The sequence below is a fragment of the Erythrolamprus reginae genome, chromosome 1 (genome assembly GCF_031021105.1).
Source record: "Erythrolamprus reginae isolate rEryReg1 chromosome 1, rEryReg1.hap1, whole genome shotgun sequence".
Taxonomy (NCBI): domain Eukaryota; kingdom Metazoa; phylum Chordata; class Lepidosauria; order Squamata; family Dipsadidae; genus Erythrolamprus; species Erythrolamprus reginae.
The window spans coordinates 405,902,697-405,927,068 of record NC_091950.1 but is presented as its reverse complement, the minus strand read 5'-3'; the positions used below and the strand labels follow the sequence as shown (position 1 = coordinate 405,927,068).

The window sequence follows — 24,372 nt, the reverse complement described above, 5'->3', positions numbered from 1 at the left end:
AGGAATTACAGCCTCTTTTGTGCCTTCTTCACAAGCATGTTGACATTCATAGTCCATGAGAGGTCCTCTGAGATATAAGGGCCCAGAACTGATGCCCCCAAACTGGCTGTCTCGGTGGCGCCATCTTGTTTTTTTGCTTATGTGTCTTATGCACTACACCCACCTGCGCCCGCGGCACATCACTGAGTGAAGAGACAGCAAAGAAAACTGGAACCCACCCCTGAACCAAATCAAAGGAGTCGGAGACCCCTCAATTTCCTTGCAAAACAAATATCCAGCAACAACAACATGCAGAACAAGAGGCTTGGAAAAGAAAAACAACCAGAGAATAGCGGAAACCCTGTTTTATTTATTATTTGCATTTATTTATTTATTATTTGCATTTATTTATTTATTATTTGCATTTATTTATTATTTGCATTTATTTATTTATTATTTGCATTTATTTATTTATTATTTGCATTTATTTATTTATTATTTACATTTATTTATTTATTATTTACATTTATTTATTTATTATTTACATTCATTTATTTATTATTTAAATTTATAAGCCGCCCTACTCCTTCCAGACTCTGGGAGGCGTACTTCAACCTACTCCACCCTCGTGCCCTAAGATATGTTTGAAATATGGCTGTCAGGTATTCCAGATAGCTTATGGTATCTCCTGTATCACCAAGCAAAATGGAAGACCCGTATAAACTAAGGTATAGCCCAGCCTTCTTCAAACTGTTGTCCTTCAAATGTCTTTTATTATAATGGTGGAAAATGATGGGACTCATAGTTCATCATGGCCAGAGGATGCTTGCTTAGTGAAGGCTGGTATAGAAAAAAAAAATCTACAGTTTTCTCCCTATTATTGTAACCCATATGCTGCCATCTACCTTACAGCTGCTTTATCATTTTCAGGTCAAGGTCACCCCTGCAGCAGACAAAGACAATACAAAGGAAAGCCAGTTCTTACAACTTATTATTCTGACCCAATGAGGTCACAAATTAGTGACCCAGTTTCAAACGGGTACTGCAAAATTCTTGCGACAACAGCTTGAACGACACCCAAAAAAGGACTTTTGTTTGCTGGCTATTTGCCAAGAACTTTGGCGTCAATGGTTTGCAATCTCAGCTTCTGAAAAAGAAACAACTCATTCATCATTTTGAAGGTGGGCTGATAGGAAGGGGGTGAAACTGATTTTCTTTTTGATTGCAAGGACAGAATTTAAAAAAAGGAACAGAATGAACTGAATTCCTTCCAAAAGAATCTAACAGAATCATACACTGCATAATGATTCTGGCCTGGTTCGCTTATTCTTCTAAGGCTAAGGCTATTGCTTGCTTAATTTGGTTCACTAAATAAGCCACAATTGGCTGGATTGGCAATAATGCTAAACTATAAACCAGGGTTTAGAAACCACAATCGCCCGTCACTGAATATACAAAATCAAAAAAGGCATATAGTAATAGCACTTAGACTTATATACTGCTTCACAGTGCTTTATAGCCCTCTCTAAGCAGTTAACAGAGTCAGCATATCGTCCCCAACAATCTGGGTCCTCATTTTACCAACCTTGGAAGGATGGAAGGTAGAGTCAACCTTGAGCCTGATGAGATTTGAGCTGTCAAACTGCTGGCAGCAGAAGTAGCTTGCAGGAGTGCACTCTAACCACTGCCCTGCCGAGGCTCTTTTTAAATATATAAATACTGCATTCGCTGGCTGGGGAATTCTGGGAGTTGAAGTCCAAATATCTTTGAGTTGCCAAGGTTGGGAAACACTGATCTAGGACACAGGAACGGAACAGAAATGAATTCTGGAACATCTTATGGCTCACACAAGGTACAAAAGCAATAGAGAGTCATTCTCCTCCTCGTCTATAGAGATTCTATGGTCAGCTTGGCGGGACAATTGTCATTCTGTCACCTGTCAATAACAGTCTTAAACACTGCTCAAAAATATAAATAAAGGGAACACTCAAATAACATATTTTAGATCTGAATGAATGAAATATTCTCATTGAATATTTCATTTGCACAACTATTCCATTTGCACAACACAGCATCTGAAATTGTCAATCAGTGTTGCTTCCTAAGTGGACAGTTTGATTTCACAGAAGTATGATTTACTTGGAGTTATATTCTGTTGTTGAAGTGTTCCCTTTATTTTTTTGAGCAGTGTAAGCATATTGCTTCACAATGCTTTACAGCCCTCTCTAAATGATTTGCAGAGTCACTTAGTGAGTCAGCATATTGCTCCCAACAATCTGGGTCCTCATTTTACCTGGGAAGGATGGAATGCTGAGTCAACCTTGAGCCTGGTGAGACTTGAACTGCCAAATTGCTGGCAGTCAGCAGAAATTAGCTGCAGTATTGCATGCTAAGCCCTGCACCACCACAGCACAAAGTAGAACATCACAGAAACTCTTCCATTCTCCTTCATGTGGAGGGGGACCCAATGACCAGACCAAGAGGAAAGATGCAGTACACCTCTCTAAATTGCAATTTTGCAGGTAATCATATGGTGCTGCTATTCACAGATCTCACAATTTTCTAAATCCTTAATAATATGTCAAGTTGCTTAGGACCTCAAAAGCCTCAGTGGTGCAGTGGTTAGAGTGCAGTATTGTAAGCTACTTCTGCTGATCACTGGCTACAAGCAGTTTGGCAGATTGAATTTCAGTAGGCTCAAGGTTGACTCAGCCTTCCATCCTTTCAAGCTCGTTAAAATGAGGACCCAGATTGTTGGAGGCAATAGGCTTACTCTCTGTAAACTGCTTAGAGAGGGTTGTAAAGCACTATGAAGGGCTATATAAGTCTAAATGCTATTGCTAATGCTAAAATGTTGCAGCAAATAGCAATATACAATAAATCTTAGTTGATCTTGGAAAAAGGTCAAGGAGATTTGGATATCATTAGTAAAGTATCACCAGGAGGAACTGGGCCAAGGGGAGAAAATCTCAGAAAAAGGCTACAACCATAAGCATCTGGAAGAAGTCAGGACGTCCTACACATCACAATGTCATTACATTAATTACACAAATGATGTAATATGCACCATTCACAATATAACACAAGAGATATGGAGTAGATAATTTGCATCTTTTGTGTATATGATGTTATCTATCCCCTCTTCCTTCCACTGGTTGCTGTCGCAAACCACTTCTCTACTATAGTTATGAAAACCATATAGATGGTTCACATAGTTCAAATATTAACTATTTAGGTAAAGTGGTAAAGGAGGCTATACCCAAACATTTATTTAATAAGAGTTGAGTTCTCTTTTTGAAGTAGGAGGCCTCAACAACCCAAGCAATGGCAAGTTTTGGCCAACACTCTTTGGCAATACTCAATGCTCACTTAATGCTCCAGAGCAGCAGCTATTAAATTTATGAACAGGAAAACAAGAGGGATGTGTGTGCAGTCCTTTTAGAGAGATAACTTTAGTCCCCTCAAATTCATCACCTCAATGACACATTATCTGTCTCTCTGTGCCTTGCATATTAATCTCCTTGAGGTGATGCTTACGATTGTATGTTTACCACTTTTTGCAAGCAATGAAGTTGCTGTCATTTGTTGCTGAACATTAAGTTATACAGTTGAAACTCAAAAAATTGAAAAGATGCATTGCTGAAATAAATGAACTTTTGCACGATATTCTAATTTTTTGAGTTTTATCTTCGAGTCTTCGGAGAAGGGCGGCATACAAGTCTAATAAATTGTTGTTGTTGTTGTTGTTATTATTATTATTATTATTATTATTATTATTATTATTATTATTATTATTATTATTATTCTGCTCCTGGGATACCCACAGCCATTCTCACATCTGAATATAACACAATATGGTTTACAGAATAAAAGTTGGAAGGGACCTTGGAGATCTTCTAGAAACCCCTGCTCAAGCACGAAATCTTATATATGAACCCCTCCACATCTTCAGAGAGGGGCGGCATACAAATCTAATTTATTATTATTATTATTATTATTATTATTATTATTATTATTATTCCGGAGAAATTGCTGTCCAATTTCTTCTTAACCTTATTTATTTATTTATTTATTTATTTATTTGTTTGTTTGTTTGTTTATTTATTTGATATTTGTCATACAAGTGTAGAATTATAGTTTGAATTAATTTAACAATGGATAAAGAAGTGATAAGAAAAAAAAACCAAAACCTCACCAGCTGGATTTCTGCCTGCAGTGCAGCAAGTGAAAGCATAGACATACAAAATAAGAAACTATCTATCATAGTCATTTTGGATTAAATCAGAATCCTCCCGATGGGTTCTTATCGTAGAGCCACATCTTCCACCAACATCCAAATTCTCAACCCGCCTCCTCTGATGGGAACCAGGAGACCAGGACGCTCCGCGACGTCAGGACCCAACTAAGGGCAAAAGGACCATGCGAGCGTCACTTTTTGAAATCCGCATGACTTACCCTGTCCTTGCCCTCCGTCGAAATGGCCTCCCGCGCATTTGTTTGACGTATATAGGGGGCGGGGCTTGAAAGCCTTTCGGCGGGAAGCGCTAATGGCGGCGTCCGAGACGGGGAAGCTGCTTGAAGGAGGGAAACAAGGCGAGAGCGCTGCTGATGGCGCATCTACTTCTACTACGTCTGCCGGGAGCGGCCACTATGAATTGCCCTGGTGAGAAACAGCCGGGGAGGAAGGGCAGGCCCACCAAAGGGAGTTGTTGAGGGTTTGCTAAGCCGGGGGAAGGGGTCCGCACAGTTAGGTTGATAGCGCAGCAATAAGAAGCGGTGCTCTTTTTGTTAAGATAGTGACTTTGGGGAGGTGAGTAGCGAGACAATTGCACGGGGGCCGCTTAAGCAGACCTGGGCTGCAAAACTCTGAAGGGCCATTAGATGGCAGCAGAGTGCGACGGAGTGCCTAAGAGCGTTTTCCCTGCCCTCTAGTGGCCGATCGGAGTTTGCATTGACATTTCTAGATTTTTAGAGAAAAATGGAAGTTAGTTTGGTGTAATGTCAAGGCATTGGGCTAGAAATCAGAAGATTAAATAGTTTTAGGTCTCTGTAATCCATTCAAGCCAGCTCGGTGACTCTGGGCCAGAACTCTCAGCCCATTCACCTTACAGGGGTGTTACTGTTGGGGGGAATTTAGGAGGAAGGGTTATTAGGTAAGTTCATAACTTAGAATTACACATTTAAAAGGTGGAATGAAAATATAATGATGAGGATAGATTATTTAAGGGACATAACACAGATTTGGTAGAGGCATTTGAGAAAGTAATGGTTGGGAGAACTTAAAGACTAGTCTAGTCATAGGCAAAATCTATCAAGGTGGTGATAAAGAGTTGACCTCAACTGGATGGCATATTTTTATGTGTAATTAAAAAAAAAGGGTGTAATACTTTGATGAAGTTAGCAGAGGACTAACCAAAGCTAAGTAATTTTAGTAGTTTTAAATAAATTTTAAACGTTCCGGAAATGGTGGTGGCTGTTGCTTCTTTGAGTCTTTGGAGAAGGGCGGCATACAAATCTAATTAATAAATAATAATAAATTTGTGTGTGTGTGTGTGTGTGTATGTGTATTGGCCTATTTGGGTCATTTTCCATGTCAGATGATAGAATCTTGGTGATGTTTTGACAAGGTCCCACTCGTCATCTTCAGCTGGTGCTTTCGGCTTTGTGCTAGAAAAGACAGCTTCAATATGTTAACAGCTTAACAAGTGCAGTGATTCATTTAACAACTGGCAAATGTCGTAAAACGGGGCAACACTCACTTAACAAATGTTTCACTTAACAGAAATTTTGGGCTCAATTGCGGTCGTACATTGAGGACTACTTGTATTTAGTTTTTTCAAAATTCAAGGGTTTTAGTGTGATGCTGCCATAGAACTATCATCTAGCAAGACCTTTCATTTGTACAGAATAACAATATTAAATAAGTATGCTGCCCAACTCCCAATGACTCAGAGTTATTGTTATACTAAGTCACAAAAAATCCTGGTCCAGGTTAATACTGATGAAGCTTTCCATGTTGGGTACCAGTAGCTACTTGATTTGGAAGAGATCTGTATTTTCTGAAAATGATTTTTGACTTTGCACAACATGGTCAGCATCATTAGCGGATTGCCGCTGCCACTGCTACTGGTGCGCTGCTTCTCCTGCATGTGCAGAAAGCAAAATTTTGCGAGGGGACGTGCTCGTGCGAAATTTCAGCAATTTTTTTTGCTTCCAAAATCTCTTGCATGCATCCCGTCACAAGATTTTTCTTCCTGCACATGCAACCCGCTACTGGTCAGCATGTAGGAACCAGCTCACCAGCAAGAGATGATGTGGACATAATATGCCATGTGAAGTCAGCCACTGTCCAGTGGTACCCCTACCTATGAACTTACAAACGTTTCTAGGTAAGAACCGGGTGTTCAAGATTTTTTTGCCTCTTCTCAAGAACCATTTTCCACTTACAAACCCGAGCCTCCGAAACTGTAACCGGAAAAGGCAGGGAGAAGCCTCCGTGGGGCCTCTCTAGGAATCTCCTGGGAGGAAACGGCCAGAAAAGGCGGGGAGAAGCTTCTGTGGGGCCTCTAGAAATCTCCTGGGAGGAAATGGCCGGAAAAGGTGGGGAGAAGCCTCCGTGGGGCCTCTCTAGGAATCTCCTGGGAGGAAACAGGGCCGGAAAAGGCGGGGAGAAGCTTCCGTGGGGCCTCTAGAAATCTCCTGGGAGGAAATGGCCGGAAAAGGTGGGGAGAAGCCTCCGTGGGGCCTCTCTAAGAATCCCCTGGGAAGAAACGGCTGGAAAAGGCAAGGAGAAGCCTCCGTGGGGCCTCTTTAGGAATCTCCTGGGAGGAAACAGGGTCTCCAACCTCCCTGTGGTTTCACCAATTGCACACATTATTTGCTTTTACATTGATTCTTATGGGAAAAATTGCTTCTTATAAACTTTTCTACTTAAGAACCTGGTCGTGGAACAAATTAAGTTCATAAGTAGAGGTACCACTGTAATTTGTCCTACCCCTCAATTTAGAATTGAGCTTATTGTATTAACCCACACAATATGCTATTTAATACAATAGATGCCAATTGGGGAAAAGTATTTTAGGACTTACTAACCTATTTTCTCTGTTTCCAGCTCTTCCCCCACCCCATACTTGTTTCCAAACTTCATTTTCTGCTTCAGCTCCCCCAATTTCCCAGCCTCTTTCAACTGCATTTCCTTTCTTTTGCTGTTGGCATAGGGGAGAGTGTTAATGTGTCTTGTCCAACAGGGTTGAAAAATACAGGCCAATAAAGATGTCGGAAATTGTTGGCAATGAAGACACTGTTAGCAGATTAGAGGTATGGAAACCACTTTATTGTAAGAAGAATGGTTCTTTCAATGGCTGTGAAATTTTAAGATGCATTCATAAATGTGCTTTAAGTAGGTCTTGTAACTAGGGGAGTTATTTTCCTGGCACCAAAATGAAGGAGAGTTACATTTCTTTGTTCTTTGTTTTGAAGACGACAATATCCAAATATCTGCGTGGAATTCTCGGTTGCCTATGGCTACAGCTAATGCTCTAGTGCTCTATGTTGGGTTCACTTCAAACACTGTTTCTAGACTCAGTTTAGTAAGTGTTGTTATTATAAGGGCTCTAAATGTTTTCTGTTCTTGGCACTAAATCACAGAGGGTGAATCATTTGCTGGTACTCTCTTTTTTTATGCCTTTTTGTTTACCATGAGACAAGGCCAAAGGGTAAAAAAAAAAGTAATAGATGAATTCAATCCTATATTTAAGCACTTGTCTGAATACCAAGACCACTTATTGCCATAAGTGACAGCATGTTGCATGGAATTCCTTGTTTGTTATTTGCTCAATACAGATTGAAGATGATTCTTTAGCACAGTATTTAAACAGAGACAAGTAAGAGGTTTCTATTCTTATGTTGCCACCTTTAAAATCTTATTTCAAATTTTAAAAACAGAACTTGCTTAGAACATAGGTGCGGAAGACCATTAAGGAAGGCAAAAATTCAATTCAATTTTTCAATTCAATTTATTGGATTTATATGCCGCCCCTCTCCGAAAACTCGGGGCGGCGAACAACAGTCATGAACAATATACATGAACAATATACAGTAAAAAAATCCAATACTAAAAACTAACTTAAAACCCCTAAATGTATAAAACCAACATACGTACAAACATACCATACATACAGTTGTATCAGCCTGGGGGGGGGGGGGGAAGAAGTCTTAATTCCCCCATGCCTGGCGGCAGAGGTGGGTTTTGAGTAGCTTACAAAAGGCAAGGAGGGTAGGGGCAGTTCTAATCTCTGGGGGGAGTTGGTTCCAGAGGGCCGGGGCCGCCACAGAGAAGGCTCTTCTCCTGGGCCCCGCCAAGTGGCATTGTTTCGTTGACGGGACCCGGAGAAGACCCACTCTGTGGGACCTAACTGGCATTGATAAGAAAGTTGAAAGAGATTTTGAAACACCTATATGACTATAGACATAACCCTTCAAAATTTGGAATACTTACTGTAATTTCCAAGTACAGAAACTTGCATTTTTAATTCACTGTCCTTTTTTGCCTCTTTTTCCTAGGTGTTTGCAAGAGAAGGAAATGTTCCAAATATTATTATTGCTGTAAGTATTGACAAAATAATTTGTTTCGAAGCCAAGTGCCATCTTTAAAAAAATAAGTCACAGATTAGATTAGATTAGATTTATTGGATTTATATGCCACCCCTCTCCGCAGACTCGGGGCAGCTCACAACAATGGTGAAGAACAGTACATAGTAACAAATCTAATATTTAAAAATCTAGATTAGATTAAAAAGTCCCAAAAAGAAACCCCAATATATAAAAAACAACACACAATCGAATCATACACAAAAACTACATGGGCAAGGGGGAGATGTTTCAATTCCCCCATGCCTGACGGCAGAGGTGGGTTTTAAGAAGTTTACAAAAAGGAAGGAGGGTGGGGGCAATCCTGATCTCTGGGGGGAGCTGGTTCCAGAGGGTCGGAGCCACCACAGAGAAGGCTCTTCCCCTGAGTCCCACCAAACGACATTGTTTAGTCGACGGGACCCGGAGAAGGCCAACTCTGTGGGACCTAACCGGTCGCTGGGATTCGTGCGGCAGAAGGCGGTCTCTGAGATATTCTGGCCCAATGCCATGAAGGACTTTATAGGTCATAACCAACGCTTTGAATTGTGACCGGAAACTGATCGGCAACCAATGCAGACTGTGGAGTGTTGGTGAAACATGGGCATACTTCGGAAAGCCCATGATTGCTCTCGCAGCTGCATTCTGCACAATCAGTAAGTGATGACAATCCCATCATTTATTCATTCAATTGATATAGCTGCCAATCTCACTTTTCCATGACTCTCGGTCATGACTCTAGGTCAGTGATGGCGAACCTATGGCACGGGTGCCACAGGCGGCACGTGGAGCCATATCTGCTAGCACGCGAGCCATTGTCCTAGCTCAGCTCCAACGTGCAAGTGTGTGCCGGCCAGCTGATTTTTGGCTCTCACAGAGGCTCTGGGAGATTGTTTTTGGCTTCCAGAGAGCCTCCGGGGAGATGGGGAAGGGCTTTTTTACCCTCCCCTGGCTCCAGGGAAGCCTTTGGAACCTGGGGAGGATGAAACACGAGCCTACTGGGCCCATCAGTAGTTGGGAAAACAGGCCATTTCTAGCCTCCAGAGGGCCTCTGGGAGTGGGGGAAGGTGTTTTCGTGCTCCCCAGGCTTTGAATTGTGGGTATGGGCACTTGTGCATGTGTGATAGCGCACACGCATGCTCTTTCGTCACTCGAGGAAAAAACGTTCGCCATCACTGCTCTAGGTCGTTCAGAATAAAACAAATAAAAACACACAATATAAGAACAAATAAAAATGGAAACACTTAGCAGTTGGGCATAACCTAACCTATCATCCACACAGCTAGCAGGTTGGCTGTAAACTGGCCCGGGACTAGGTAAAGTAAAAGGCAAGTTTAAAAGACCAGGAAGGGCTGGGCTAATCTAATCACAAGGGAATGATGTTCCAAAGGGTGGGGGCCACAACAGAAAATGCTCTCTTAGTGTTTCCTATCAGTTGACACTCCCTGTACCTAGAGCAATGATGGCTAGCCTTTTTCTCATCAGGTGTCAGCACCCATAATACAATGTGCATGCAACACATATACCCCACACCCCATGCATGTGTGCATGAACCCCTCTGCTCCCCCCACGCATATGCATGTGACCGCCCCCCATGCCCATTTTGGGCCTAGCAGGACTCCCTGCAGCCTCCAGGGACCAAAAACGGGCCACAGGGGGCACTACATCCCACCCATTTTGGGCCTAGCAGGCCTCCCTGAAGCCTCCTGGGACCAAAAACGGGCCACCGGTGGGGCACCACACCCTCCACACTCTGTTTTGGGCCTAGCAGGCCTCCCTCCAGCCTCCTGGGACCAAAACAGGCTGGGGAGGGTTCCACAGCCCGCCATGCTCTCCCCCCCGCACATGCACATGCAAATTCCCCCATCCCGAGCATGTGCTCACATCTCCCGCATATGTTCTACGTATGTGTGACCGATAGTCAAAAATCAGTTGGGCAACGGGAGGCGTCCATGTATGCGTGGTGGAGTGGAGCTGGGCTATGGCTTGCATGCCCGCAGAGAGGGCTCTGCCATAGGTTTTCAATCAAGGGCTTAGAATATGCCCTTCCTCCAAAATAGGATAAATAGAAACAACTGGGGAGAGACAGTCCCTTAAGTAAATATTAAGTATACAGTGGTACCTCGACATACGAGTTTAATTCGTGCCAGAGCCGAGCTCGGATGTCGATCAATTCATATCTCGAATGAATGCATTTAAATTTGGCTTTTCGCGCCCAGATAACTGGAAAAAATGGAATTCTTGCGCCACCTAGTGGACACTCGGCTCGTATCCCGAATTTGAGCTCGGGTGTTGAACAGAAATTTTGCTCGCGTCTCAGCTCGTAACTTGGAATACTCGCATGTGGAGCAGCTCGTATCTAGAGGTATACTGTACTGTATTTTTTGTGCCAGTAACTCATGTAATTAGCTCTCATTGATTATACTTTTAAGTCTGCATGCTTCTTTAGATTTAAAGCTTCAGTGGGTGATATGTTTCAAGAAATAACATCATATTTTTGAAATTCCAAGTTGTCCCTAACAGTGGGATGGCTAAATCTTTTGGAATCTCTTTATTTTCTTTTTAAGGGCCCACCAGGAACTGGCAAAACCACCAGCATTCTTTGTCTGGCTCGTGCGCTTCTGGGCTCTGCATTGAAGGATGCCGTTTTGGAGCTCAACGCATCAAATGACAGGTGAATCAAAGGTTGCAGGGAGAGCTGGGTTTAATTTAAGCCATTTCACTCCATTCTTCAACAGACGAGACCTCTTAAAATAGTTTGCAAGGATCATGCTGCTTCCTCTCAAGGTTTAATATCAGTGAATAAGTAATAACTGAACCTTTTACTTCCAGAGGCATTGACGTCGTCAGGAACAAAATCAAGATGTTTGCGCAACAAAAAGTCACACTTCCAAAAGGCCGGCATAAAATAATTATCTTGGATGAAGCAGACAGGTGAATAGGTTTTTTTTCCTCACTCCAACAATCACCTATATTGTATAATGAAGAGTGTTCGGAAACTTCAGATTGTGCAGAATGCAGCTGCGAGAGCAATCATGGGCTTCCCTAGTTATGCCCATGTTACACCAGCACTCCGCAGTCTGCATTAGTTGCCGATCAGTTTCCGGTCACAATTCAAAGTGTTGGTTATGACCTATAAAGCCCTACATGGCATCGGACCAGAATATCTCCGGGACCACCTTCTGCCGCACGAATCCCAGCAGCCGGTTAGGTCTCACAGAGTTGGCCTTCTCCAGGTCCCGTCGATGAAACAATGTCGTCTGGCGGGACCCAGGGGAAGAGCCTTCTCTGTGGCGGCCCTGACCCTCTGGAATCAACTCCCCCCGGAGATTAGGACTGCCCCCACCCTTCTTGCCTTTCGCAAACTCCTCAAAAGCCACCTCTGCCGTCAGGCATGGGGAAATTGATTCCCCTGGGCCGTTTCCACTTTATGTATGGTCTGCATGAGATGTATGATTGTTTTTATGTTAAGGGTTTTAAACTGTTTTTTAAATATTGGATTTGTACTGGGTTTTTTTTTCTTGTTGTGAGCCGCTCCAAGTCCTCTGAGAGGGGCGGCATACAAATCTAATTATTATTATTATTATTAATAATAATAATAATAATAATAATAGTTAATTTCACAATATTTATTTTATTAAATTTATATGGTGCCTAGCTTTCTGTCCAGAAGGAGTCTTTAAATTATTTAAATACAGTGGTACCTCTACCTAAGAACGCTTCTACTTACGAACTTTTCTAGATAAGAACTTGTTGTTCAAGATTTTTTTTTGCCTCTTCTCATGAACCATTTCCCACTTACAAACCTGAGCCTCCAAAACTGTAACCAGAAAAGGTGGGGAGAAGCCTCATGGGGCCTCTCTAGGAATCTCCTGGGAGGAAACAGGGCAGTTCTGCAGTTCTAATTATCCTCTGAAGTCTGTGTCGGTCTTGTTGGGTTGCAGAACCAAACCAGGGCAGATGAAAGAATAATTCCTCTAGAACTTTAGGCAGTTAAGCCATTGCTACACCTTTTTTTGAAAAAAATTATCCAATGCTTGGTAGAGTGGTTCTGTATTTCCATGGTAAAACTTGTATCTTGCCTATGCAATATGTCAATAATTTTTATTGTATCTTATGCAGCATAAATAACAAACGTTAATCTGTTTTTCTTTAAGGTCAGGCTGAGTGAAACTCTTTACATTAGTAAATAGCATGTCCTGGACAAGGTATATTGTCCAATGATCACAGGACTTTTGATGAGCTTTACATGGCTTAAATTTATTTTGTCTTTTCTATTATTCCTCCACCAGCATGACAGATGGAGCCCAGCAAGCTTTGAGACGCACTATGGAAATTTATTCTAAAACTACTCGCTTTGCTCTGGCTTGCAATGCTTCTGACAAAATCATAGGTAAGTACCATGGGCCACTTGGAAAGGAGATCTCTCTCACTTATTCCTAGATCGGAAATAAATACAGTGATGCCTCGTCTTACAATAGGCTCGTCATACAAACGTTTTGAGATACAAACCCGGGGTTTAAGATTTTTTTGCCTCTTCTTACAAACTATTTTCACCTTTAAAACCCACCACCGCCCCTGGGATGCCCCGCCTCCAGACTTCCGTTGCCAGCAAAGCACACGTTTTTGCACTGCTGGGATTCCCCTGAGGCTCCCCTCCATGGGAAACCCCACCTCCGGACTTCTGTGCTTTTGTGATGCAGCAGGGGAATCCCAGCAGTGCAAAAACGGGCGCTTCGCTGGCAACGGAAGTCCGGAGGTGAGGTTTCCCAGCGAGGGGAGCCTCAGTGAAATCGCAGTATCGCAAAAATACAGAGGTCCGGAGGTGGAGTTTCGAGGACTTCGGTGTTTTTGCGATGCTGCGATTTCATTGATGCTCCCTTCGCTGGGAAACCCCACGTCTGGACATCCATTGCCAGCGAAGCGTTCGTTTTTGCGATACTGGGATTCCCCTGCTGGAATTCCCCTGCAGCATTGCAAAAACACGGAAGTCTGGAGGTGGGGTTTCGCATGGAGATGAGCCTCAGGGGAATCCCAGCAGCGCAAAAACGGGCGCTTCGGCTGGCAAAAGGGGTGAATTTTGGGTTTGCACGCATTAATTGCTTTTCCATTGATTCCTATGGGAAACATTGTTTCGTCTTACAAACTTTTCACCTTAAGAACCTCATCCCGGAACCAATTAAGTTTGTAAGACAAGGTATCACTGTATTTCTATTCTCGCAATGTAAACATCAAGGTACAGATAGAAGCTTAAAAACCGTAAATGTCCTTTTGCTTTATAAGATTAAAGAGAATTCTTGCAAGGCGCAGTCATTAGGGGCTGGCGTAAAAATGCAGGTGAGAGTAGCAGAAGTTCTACATTTGAAATTTATTTCTGCAAGTGGACTTGCCCCAGATGTTTATTCTTGGTTCTGATTCACATATGGGGGTTGCCTACATGGGGTATAGAAACATAGAAGATTGACGGCAGAAAAAGACCTCACAGTCCATCTAGTCTGCCCTTATACAATTTTCTGTATTTTATCTTAGGATGGATATATGTTCATCCCAGGCATGTTTAAATTCAGTTACTGTGGGTTTACCGACCACGTCTGCTGGAAGTTTGTTCCAAGCATCTACTACTCTCAGTCAAATAATGTTTTCTCACATTACTTCTGATCCTTCCCCCAACTAACTTCAGATTGTGCCCCCTTGTTCTTGTGTTCACTTTCCAATTGAAAACACGTCTCTCCTGAACCTTATTTAACCCTTTAACATATTTAATTGTTTTGTTCATGTCCCCCCTTTCCCTTCTGTCCTCCAGACTATACAGATTGAGTTCATTAAGTCTTTCCTGATACATTTTATGCTTAAGACCTTCCACCATTCTTGTAGCCCGTCTTTGGACCCGTTCAATTTTATCCATAGCTTTTTGTAGGTGAGGTCTCCAGAACTGAACACAGTATTCCAAATGTGGTCTCACCAGCGCTCTATACAGCGGAATCACAATCTCCCTCTTCCTGCTTGTTATACCTCTAGCTATGCAGCCAAGCATTCTACAGTAATACCTCATGATACGAACTTAATTGGTGCAAGGAGGAGGTTTGTAAGACGAAAGGTTCGTAAGATGAAACATTGTTTCCCATAGGAAACAATGTAAAGTCAATTAATCCGTGCAACAACAAAAAAACGCAAAAAACCGCTGCCGCCCGGCTGTCACCTTTTAAAACAGCGGGGGGGGCTTCCCAGCAGCCTCCTGAACCCCAACGCCAAACCCGAACTTCCGGGTTCGGGTTGGGAGGCTGCTGAGAAGCCCCCCCGGCTGTTTTCAAAGGTGACAGCCGGGCGGCGGGGCTTCTCAGCGAAAGTTCGGGTTTGGGAGGCTGCTTTGAGGAGGCGGGGAAGCCTCTTGCAGCAGCTGCCACAGCCGCCAGCTTCCCCGCCGCTCGCCCGCCGAGGATGCTGACCTGCTGCCTCGCGGGGAAGCCGGGCAAGAGCGATCTTCTGCCGGCCATGGGCGAGCGGCGGGGAGTCGCCATGGCCGGCAGAAGATCACTCTTGCCCGGCTTCCCCGCGAGGCAGCAGGTCAGCAAGAGCGATCTTCTGCCGGCCATGGGCGACTCCCCGCCGCTCGCCCATGGCCGGCAGAAGATCGCTCTTGCCCGGCTTCCCCGCGAGGCAGCAGGTCAGCAAGAGCGATCTTCTGCCGGCCATGGGCGACTCCCCGCCGCTCGCCCATGGCCGGCAGAAGATTGCTCTTGCCCGACTTCCCCGCGAGGCTTCCCCCCTCCTCGCCCGCCGCCTGCCCGTCCAGAATGCTGACCTGATGCCTTGCGGGGAAGCCGGGCAAGAGCGATCTTCTGCCGGCCATGGGCGAGCGGCGGGGAGTCGCCCATGGCCGGCAGAAGATCGCTCTTGCTGACCTGCTGCCTCGCGGGGAAGCCGGGCAAGAGCGATCTTCTGCCGGCCATGGGCGACTCCCCGCCGCTCGCCCATGGCCGGCAGAAGATCGCTCTTGCCCGGCTTCACCGCAAGGCATCAGGTCAGCAAGAGCGATCTTCTGCCGGCCATGGGTGACTCCCCGCCGCTCGCATTGGGGTGGGGGGGCTGTCAGGACCCCCACCCCCACCCCAGCACTTTGCATCCCGCCGGCTAAGAGCAGTCGGGCAGCAGCTTCTGCCGGACACGGGCAATGAGCGGGACAGAGAAGCGGGGAGAATCAGGAGGCTCCTTTGGCGGCTGGAGGCTGCCTGGCTTTGTGTTTTTGGCTGGGGGAGGAGGCAGTAGAACCTTCCTAACTCCCTCCCCCCCAGCCAAAACCCCAAAGCCTGTTTTCTGCCACACGATTTAGCCAGGACAGGAGCGAAGTGACGTGGAGGAATGGGGAGCTGAAACCGGGCGGTTTCAGCTTTCCATCCCTTCACGTCACTTCGCCGCTAAATCGTGTGGCAGCAAACATGCTTTGGGGGTTTGGCTGGGGGGGAGGGAGTTAGGAAGGTCCTACTTCTCCCCCCCAGCCAAATCCCCAAAGCATGTTTGCTGCCACACGATTTAGCGGCGAAGGGACGTGAAGGGATGGAAAGCTGAAACAGCCCGGTTTCAGCTTTCCATCCATCCACGTCACTTCGCCGCTAAATCGTGTGGCAGCAAACATGCTTTGGGGGTTTGCCTGGGGGGGAGGGAGTTAGGAAGGTCCTACTTCTCCCCCCCAGCCAAAACCCCAAAGCATGTTTGCTGCCACACGATTTAGCGGCGAAGGGACGTGAAGGGATGGAAAGCTGAAACAGCCCGGTTTCAGCTTTCCATCCATCCACGTCACTTCGCCGCTAAATTGTGTGGCAGCAAATGTGCTTTGGGAGTTTGGCTGGGGGGGAGTGAGTTAGGAAGGTCCTACTTCTCCCCCCCAGCCAAATCCCCAAAGCATGTTTGCTGCCACACGATTTAGCGGTGAAGGGACGTGAAGGGATGGAAAGCTGAAACAGCCCGGTTTCAGCTTTCCATCCATCCACGTCACTTCGCCGCTAAATCGTGTGGCAGCAAACATGCTTTGGGGGTTTGGCTTGGGGGGAGGGAGTTAGGAAGGTCCTACTTCTCCCCCCCAGCCAAAACCCCAAAGCATGTTTGCTGCCACACGATTTAGCGGCGAAGTGACGTGAAGGGATGGAAAGCTGAAACCGCCCGGTTTCAGCTCCCCATTCCTCCACGTCACTTCGCTCCTGTCCTGGCTAAATCGTGTGGCAGCAAACAGGCTTTGGGGTTTTGGCTGGGGGGGAGAAGTAGGACTTTCCAGCAGCCTCCGAACGTTTGGCGTTCGGCTTCGGGAGGCTGCTGGAAAGCCGCCCGGCTGTTTTAAAAGGTGACCGCCGGGCTGGGGGGCTTCCCAGCAACCTCCCGAACCCCGAACTTTTGCCGAACTTCCGGGTTTGGGGTTGGGTTGCTGGGAAGCCCCCCAGCCCGGCGGTCACCTTTTAAAACAGCCGGGGGGCTTCCCAGCAGCCTCCCAAACGCGGAACCCGGAAGTTCGGGTTTGGCGATCGTAACTTGAAAAAAGTTCGTAAGAAGAGGCAAATTTTTTCTGAACCCCGGGTTCGTATCACGAGTTGTTCGTAAGACGAGGGGTTCGTATCTTGAGGTACCACTGTACTTGCTATTTTGAGACTGGGTGAACAGTGCAGTCAGGCGTTAGGGAAAGCAAGTAGAATGCTGAGAGTGAAGAGTGGTCGGAAACTACAAATTGTGCAAAATGCAGCCGTGCGAGCAGTCATGGGCCTTCATAGACATGCCCAGGTCTCTCCAGCACTCTGTGGGCTGCATTGGCTGCCGATTGGCTTCCAGACACAATTCAAAGTGCTGATTAGGCTATAAAGCCCTACATGGCATCGGACCAGATTATTTACAGGGCTGCCTCCTGCTGCATGAGTCCGAGCGACTGGCTTTCTCCAGGTCCCGTCAACTAGACAACGTTGCCTGACAGTACCCAGGGGAAGAGCCTTCTCTGTGGGGCCTCTGACCCTCTGGAACCAACTTCCCCCGGAGAGTCATACTGCCCCCACCCTCCTTGCCTATTTGTGCCATCAGGCTTGGGGCTATTAAGTACTTGACCCTGGCCAATGAATGAAATATATGGTTGCTGTGTGAATGCGAGCGAGCAATTGGAAATAAATTTGGATTTTTAAACTAGTTAATTTTAAGTTAATTGGGTTTAAGATGTTTTTAATTGTCTTTTTCTTTTTTTAAAATATTTTATTAATTTTCAAAAACAAACATAACAAACATGACATACAACATTTAGTGGAGCTACAGTCGCTCCGCTCAAAGTGGAAGTCATATTGTAATAAAAAAGAAAAAAGAGAAAGAGTCATTTTGTTATTTAACATCGTGTACGAAATATGTGAAAGTATCAATTTTAAGGTAGTAAATATAAACCTGTATAAGAGTTTATGAAAATATATAGAGAATTTTTTAAGAGAAGGAAGAATTTACATTTATATTGTAAATAGTCACCATCTAATACAATTTAACTACTAAATTCAAATATTCAAAGTAATATAACAACACACTTATCTCTTTCTTTGTTTCCCACCAAGTATATACCTTCTGCTAAATATCATAAAATTCTGATTCTTCTTGGTTATTTAACCGTCTCGTCATCATATCAAGCTCGGCACAATCTAAAACTTTCTTGAGAATATCTATTTCTTTTGGAATCTCAGTATCTTTCCATTTTTGCGCAAAGGCTATCCTAGCTGCTACTAATATATGAACCATTAAACCATTATTTATTATTTATTATTTAATTGTCTTTTTCATATGCTGTAAGCCGTCCCGAGTTCTTGGAGAGGGGCAGCATATAAATAAAAAAATTAAATTTAATTAAATTTAAATAAATAAGTAAGTAAATAAATAAATAAATATGCAGATATTCTAATAATAACAAAGCTTGAAAGCTGCTGTAAAATTGCAGTCGTAGAATGGTCTTGAACATTTTGAAAACCACTGTATAAATACTTTGTGAGATTGGACATGTTCTCACTCACCCAGTATTAATAGTATTAAAAGGAATATAGAAACATGCAATGAAATACATGTATCTATAAAAGGGTGATATAAGAGATGTAACAAACATAAGAAATCGGGCATAGATCTGCATTAAATTATCAAAATGTCATTTTTTTAAAAAAATGGAAAAAATAATAAACATTATTTAAAAAATAATAATAAATTCAAATCTAGAAAGGATGTCAACCATTCTGTCACAGTACACACAGACATGGGTGCTAAAACCAACTTCCTTATATGCAAAGAAAAGTACATCGGTCAAATTGAAACTGCAGAGACTATATTCCTATAATTGAAAACTGTGGGTTCAGTTTCTGGCATTTCCCAACATGAAATTCCTACCACAAACCCTGGCAGCTGCTACCAGTCACAGTAGACATTTTAAAGATAATGATTGATGCTGAATATGATTTTCTTCCAGGGTTCCTAAAACAACTGCATTTAATTCCAGGCATCGAGTTGCATTAAAAAAATTAGGCATGAAAGCCAGTTGGATGACTTGGGCCAGTCACATTCTTAGCTCAGTTCTCCTCATAGGGTTCTTATTGTGTCTGGTGGTGGCGGGAAGAGTACGGATAGTCTTTGACTTCCCTCCATTCAGTTAGCGACTGTTGGAAGTTACAACTTCACTGAAAAAAGGTGATTTATGACTGGTTTTCACACTTATTTATTTATTTATTCATTCATTCATTCATTCATTTATTGGACTTATATGCCGCTCCTCTCTGCGTACTCAGGGCGGCTTACAACATTTTAGTGAAAAATACAATAATAAAACATTCTAGGCCAATTAATAGAGTAATGACTTTTAATTACTATATTTTTAATATAGTAAAAATATAGTAATTAAAAAAATATTAGACTGTGCAGAGATGGACAGGATGTCCAAAAAATTAGAGGGAAAAGAAGACTCAGATTATTATAAAATATGGGTGAAATTTTACGATTGGCTAAAGGAAAGAACAACGGAGAAATAATTAAAATTCAAGCAAAGCAACACGTCAAATAAAAGAATTAATATTAAGTGACAAAGAAAAATTCTCTGATCGAACACTCAAAAAAGAAGTGGGGAAGCTTTCGTTTCCCAAATGTTGTATGTATATGTTTTATTTATAATTTACTGATATGTCTTTTCTTTTTCTTTTTTCTTTTCTGTTGTATTTGTTGTTTGGTTTAATATCTTTATTAAAAAAATTAAAAAATAATAATAAAAAAATAGAGTAATGACTTTAAAAAAAATTCTTAAAAACTAAACATTTAAAATCAAAGAATCACACACATACTATCATACCAAATATATTCATTGGGCAGAGGCTGGGGTCTAATAACCCCAGACCTGGGGACAGAAATGTGTTTTCAAATTCTTATGGAAGGCAAGGAGGGTGGGGGTAGTGCGAATCTCTGGGTGATTTGATTCCAGTGGGCCGGGGCTCCCACAGAGAAGGCTCTTCCCCTAGGTCCCGCCAGCTGGCATTGTCTGGCTGATGGGACCATGAGGAGACCAACTCTGTGGGACCAGCCCAGACGCTGGGATTTATAACCATTGCAGCATCCTTGTCCCATGATCAAAGTTCAGATGGTTTGCAACTGTCTCATATTTATGACAGTTGCAGTGTCCTGGGGTCTTGTGATCACCTATCATCTATCTATCTATCTATCTATCTATCTATCTATCTATCTATCTATCTATCTATCTATCTATCTATCTCTACCATCTATCTATCTATCTAACTATCTATCTATCTATCTATCTATCTATCTATCTATCTATCTATCTATCTATCTAAAAATACATTAATAACCGTTAAAAATCATACATACTCTCCATCATTCATGATCCCAGGCCCACCAGAAGAGCCTGGTTTGTTTGGTGGATGGGACCTGGAGAAGACCAATCCTTTGGGCCCTGAGAGGTAAGAGGCAGAAGGCGGTCCTGTAATAGTCTGGTCCATGTAGGGCTTTAAAGATAATAACCAACACCTTGAATTGTGTCCAGAAACCAACTGGTAGTCAATGCAGCTTGTGGAGAGTTGGAATAATACGGGTGTATCTCGGTACACCCATTATAGCTCGCGCGTTTTGCATTTTGAACCCGCTGAAGTCTCTGAATGTTTTTCAAGGGTAGCCCCATGTAGTTATTACCTCCTAACAAGCAAGGTCAATGGAGAATCCAGATCTACTTCACAACTATGTTCCTAACTTTACAACTGCAGTGATTCATTAACAACTGTAGTAAGAAAGGTTGTAAAATAGGCTAAAACTTACTTAACATCTCACTTATCAATGGAAATTTTGGACTCAATTGTGGGCATAAGTTGCAGATTACCTGTATTAGGTATTATTTGGCACCTTGCATTATTTGTAAAAAAAATAAAGACAAATGAATGTAATTTCACTTCTAAATTCACTGCCCTCTAGAACCCATCCAGTCTCGCTGTGCAGTTCTGCGATACACCAAGCTAACAGATGCCCAGATTCTTATGAGGCTCATGAAAATCATCGCGAAGGAGAACGTACAATATACAGATGATGGTCTGGAAGCCATTATCTTCACAGCCCAGGGAGACATGAGGCAGGTGGGTAGTGTCCTTCTGCAGCTTCTTCTTTAATTCCGTCAGCATCCAAAGTTGAGACATGAATTTACCATGGCAAAAATTAAATACCCTGTTTCCCCGAAAATAAGACGCACCCCGAAAGTAAGGTGTGTCAGAGGTTTTGCAGAATTTGTTAAAATAAGGCACCCCCCGAAAATAAGGCGTAGTCAAGTTTACATACGGGACGGTGGAAAAACATACGGTACCATTCAAAGCTGTTCATAGCGGTACCGTAATAATGTGGCGTCCCCTGCTGGCCCCTTCCATCGCTTTGTACCGTCCAGTACAGTAGACACAGTCTGCTGCTGTCTCACCGCCATTACAGTCTCCACCAGAGAGGGAGGGGAGAGGGAGGGGAAGAGGGGAAGGAAGGAAAAGAGAGAGACAAAGAGAAAAAAAGTGGAAGGAAGGGAGGGAGAGAGAGAGAGAAGGAGAGAGAGAGAGAGAAGATAGGAAGGAAGAGAGAGTGAGAGAGAGCAAGAAAGAAAGAGAGAGAGAGGAGAGAGGAAGGAAGAGAGAGTGAGAGAGTGAGAGAGGAAGAAAGCAAGAGAGAGAGGAGTGGAAGGAAGAGAGAGGGAGAGAGAAATGATAGAAAAAAGGAGGGGAAAGAGAAATGAGAAAATGATTGAGGCAGAGAATGACAGGAGAGAGAAACAGAGAGAGAAGTGACTCTTGATTTAAAGCATATGGTAAAAGCACTTAAATAATAACAGAGAAAAAAACCCCCAGCCCTCACCTGTTTTTATTAATAGTTATGTTTTTGGATTTGCTGGTTGTTTTAGTTTTAATAGTAATAGAGTTTTGTTTTGTTTTATTATTAATTTCTTTTAATAAAAAAAGGGATTTATTTTTTTATTTGTTTGTTTATTTCTTTGCTTGTACTCCTCTGCCGCCCAGTCCCAAGGGGACTGCCGCTCAGACACTATACTTTTCTGCCCACCCCGAAAAAAAATTAGAGGGGAACATTGGTCTCCACTACAGTGCGTAGATTGTAGTTCCTCTGGTGACCAGAAGCTGCAATAGCGGGAGTATACTGTTGTACCATATAAGTGCCGTCGTTTGTGTGTGTGGGTGCCATACTGACCGGCACCGTATGGTACATTTTCTTTGGGGGTGTCAGCTTTTCTGCCTGTGAATTTGTCTTATTTGAGAAATATAAGGCACCCCCCGAAAATAAGGCGTAGCACAACTTTTGGAGCAAAAATTAATATAAGACAGTTTCGGAGAAACATGGTAGCTTTGCCGTACGGTACTTCTCCCCCTGTTTTTGCTGGGTGAAACTGGGCACTGGGGAAACAGCTGGACAAGCAAAGGCTTTTGATTCTGCTGGTGACATAGCGCAGATATAATATTGATGTTGCAAAAAACCTTTGGAAGAAAGTTGCTGATTTGAAAATGTAACCTCTCTCTGTCCGCCTCCCTCTCGCTCCCCCCCCCCACTCTCACTCTCTCCCCCTCTCTTCCCCCTCCCTCTCTCCCTGTCCAAATTACCCAGTTATTAATGGTTGGATTAACTTGCATTATACTAGCTGTGGCAGTTTTTACAGCTGACAATGCAATGTGTGATCACAATATAATTTCATGGGTCAGCTTAAAATTTTCATGGAAAGTAAGACAGGTTTGTATCATGAAGCTGGACCATGGTTGCCAACTCAAAAAAATTGTATAACATATACCTAGTCACATAATACAGCTTCTTCACAGAAAAGTTCCAAATTTAATACTTCAATGGGGTCTAAATTTTTTAAGACCACTCATTTGAGATAAAATGAATTTTGATGTCATCCCAGAATGAAAATGAGTTGGCTTCTTCAGATAGAACCAAGTGGGAGTATTGTCTACCATCCTGGTGATTGCAATAGTTTGATTTTAATATTTCCACTCTCATTAAAATGTTTTTTCAGCACCCTGAATTATAATTATTATTTTTATTATTTATTAGATTTGTATGCCGCCCCTCTCCGAAGACTCGGGGCGGCTCACAACAGTAATAAAAACAATATAGCAGCGGAACAAATCTAATATTAAAAAACATATAAAACCCTATCGTTATTTAAAAAACCAAACAGCACATTCATACCAAACATAAAACAAAGTATAAAAAAGCCTGGGGGAAAGGTGTCTCAACTCCCCCATGCCTGGCGGTAAAAGTGAGTCTTGAGTAGTTACGAAAGACAAGGAGGGTGGAGGCAGTTCTAATCTCCGGGGGTAGTTGGTTCCAGAGGGCCGGGGCCGCCACAGAGAAGGCTCTTCCCCTGGGGCCCAGCAAACAACATTGTTTAGTCGACGGGACCTGAAGAAGGCCAACTCTGTGGGACCTTATCGGTCACTGGGATTCGTGCAGTAGCAGGCGGTTCCGGAGGTACTCTGTTCCAATGCCATGTAGGGCTTTAAAGGTCATGACCAATAATTCAGGTGATAGTTTTTATAAAGTATTAAGTGGCTTCATATTTGGCATAGTATGTGGAAATTAGCATTATTCCATTTCCTGGTGTCTTTCCAATACTGCAGTATGCCAGCTATTGATTTATGCCCACTGTTGATGCTCAGTTCTTATTGAGAGAGTTTCTTTCCCCTTGTTGAGATTTTGTTTTAAATTACCGTGTTTTTTTATACTATAAGATGCACATACTAACCTACCGGGGCTTCATGCTCTGGGGAATCCAGAGCATGATACCATGGTCTTTCAAGACTGAAGGATGCCAATGCAAGATGCACAGAAGTATAAGACGCACCTAGCTTTTGGGGAGGGGTGGCAATTGCCTTTGCCTCCCAGCAATTTGCTTCTTGCAGCAAACAGCCTGGTCAGCTTCAGCACGGCCTGATTTAACAGAAACAGCTGATTGGCGGTTGGATTGGCCTCCCAGAATATTGCCCATCAGCTGTTCCAGGCTGCGGGAATCGCTCCGCCCATTGGCGCCATCACCACCTATCACTGCCACCACATGTCCCATTTTCAGCATCTACACGTCCCATTTTTGGCCTGTCCCGCCTATCCCCACCGCCTGGAATAGACAGAAAATGGGACACGTGGAGGCCAAAAATGGGGTTCCTGGAGTTAGCGATAAGTGGCAACAGCAATGGGCAGAGGCGATTCCCGCAGGCCAGAATTGCTGATAGATGGTATTCTGGG

General features: G+C 43.4%; 2 protein-coding genes across 3 annotated transcripts in view; one reads left to right on the top strand and one right to left on the bottom strand.

The window, feature by feature from the left end:
* Nucleotides 1-4,336, bottom strand: part of CLIP2 (CAP-Gly domain containing linker protein 2) — a 132,717-nt gene extending 128,381 nt beyond the window's left edge. For both annotated transcript variants that reach the window (XM_070735223.1, XM_070735221.1), the window contains exon 1: nucleotides 4,175-4,336. The gene's annotated coding sequence lies outside the window, so the exon portion shown is untranslated. The remainder of the gene's footprint in view (nucleotides 1-4,174) is intronic.
* A 140-nt stretch (nucleotides 4,337-4,476) lies between these two features.
* RFC2 (replication factor C subunit 2) overlaps nucleotides 4,477-24,372 on the top strand; it is a 29,615-nt gene continuing 9,719 nt past the window's right edge. Inside the window, exons 1-7 of the mRNA XM_070742503.1 lie at nucleotides 4,477-4,642; nucleotides 7,227-7,296; nucleotides 8,542-8,583; nucleotides 11,175-11,281; nucleotides 11,440-11,541; nucleotides 12,900-13,000; nucleotides 21,064-21,221. Of these exons, the coding sequence (XP_070598604.1) occupies nucleotides 4,527-4,642; nucleotides 7,227-7,296; nucleotides 8,542-8,583; nucleotides 11,175-11,281; nucleotides 11,440-11,541; nucleotides 12,900-13,000; nucleotides 21,064-21,221 (696 nt within the window). The 5' untranslated portion in view covers nucleotides 4,477-4,526. The remainder of the gene's footprint in view (nucleotides 4,643-7,226; nucleotides 7,297-8,541; nucleotides 8,584-11,174; nucleotides 11,282-11,439; nucleotides 11,542-12,899; nucleotides 13,001-21,063; nucleotides 21,222-24,372) is intronic.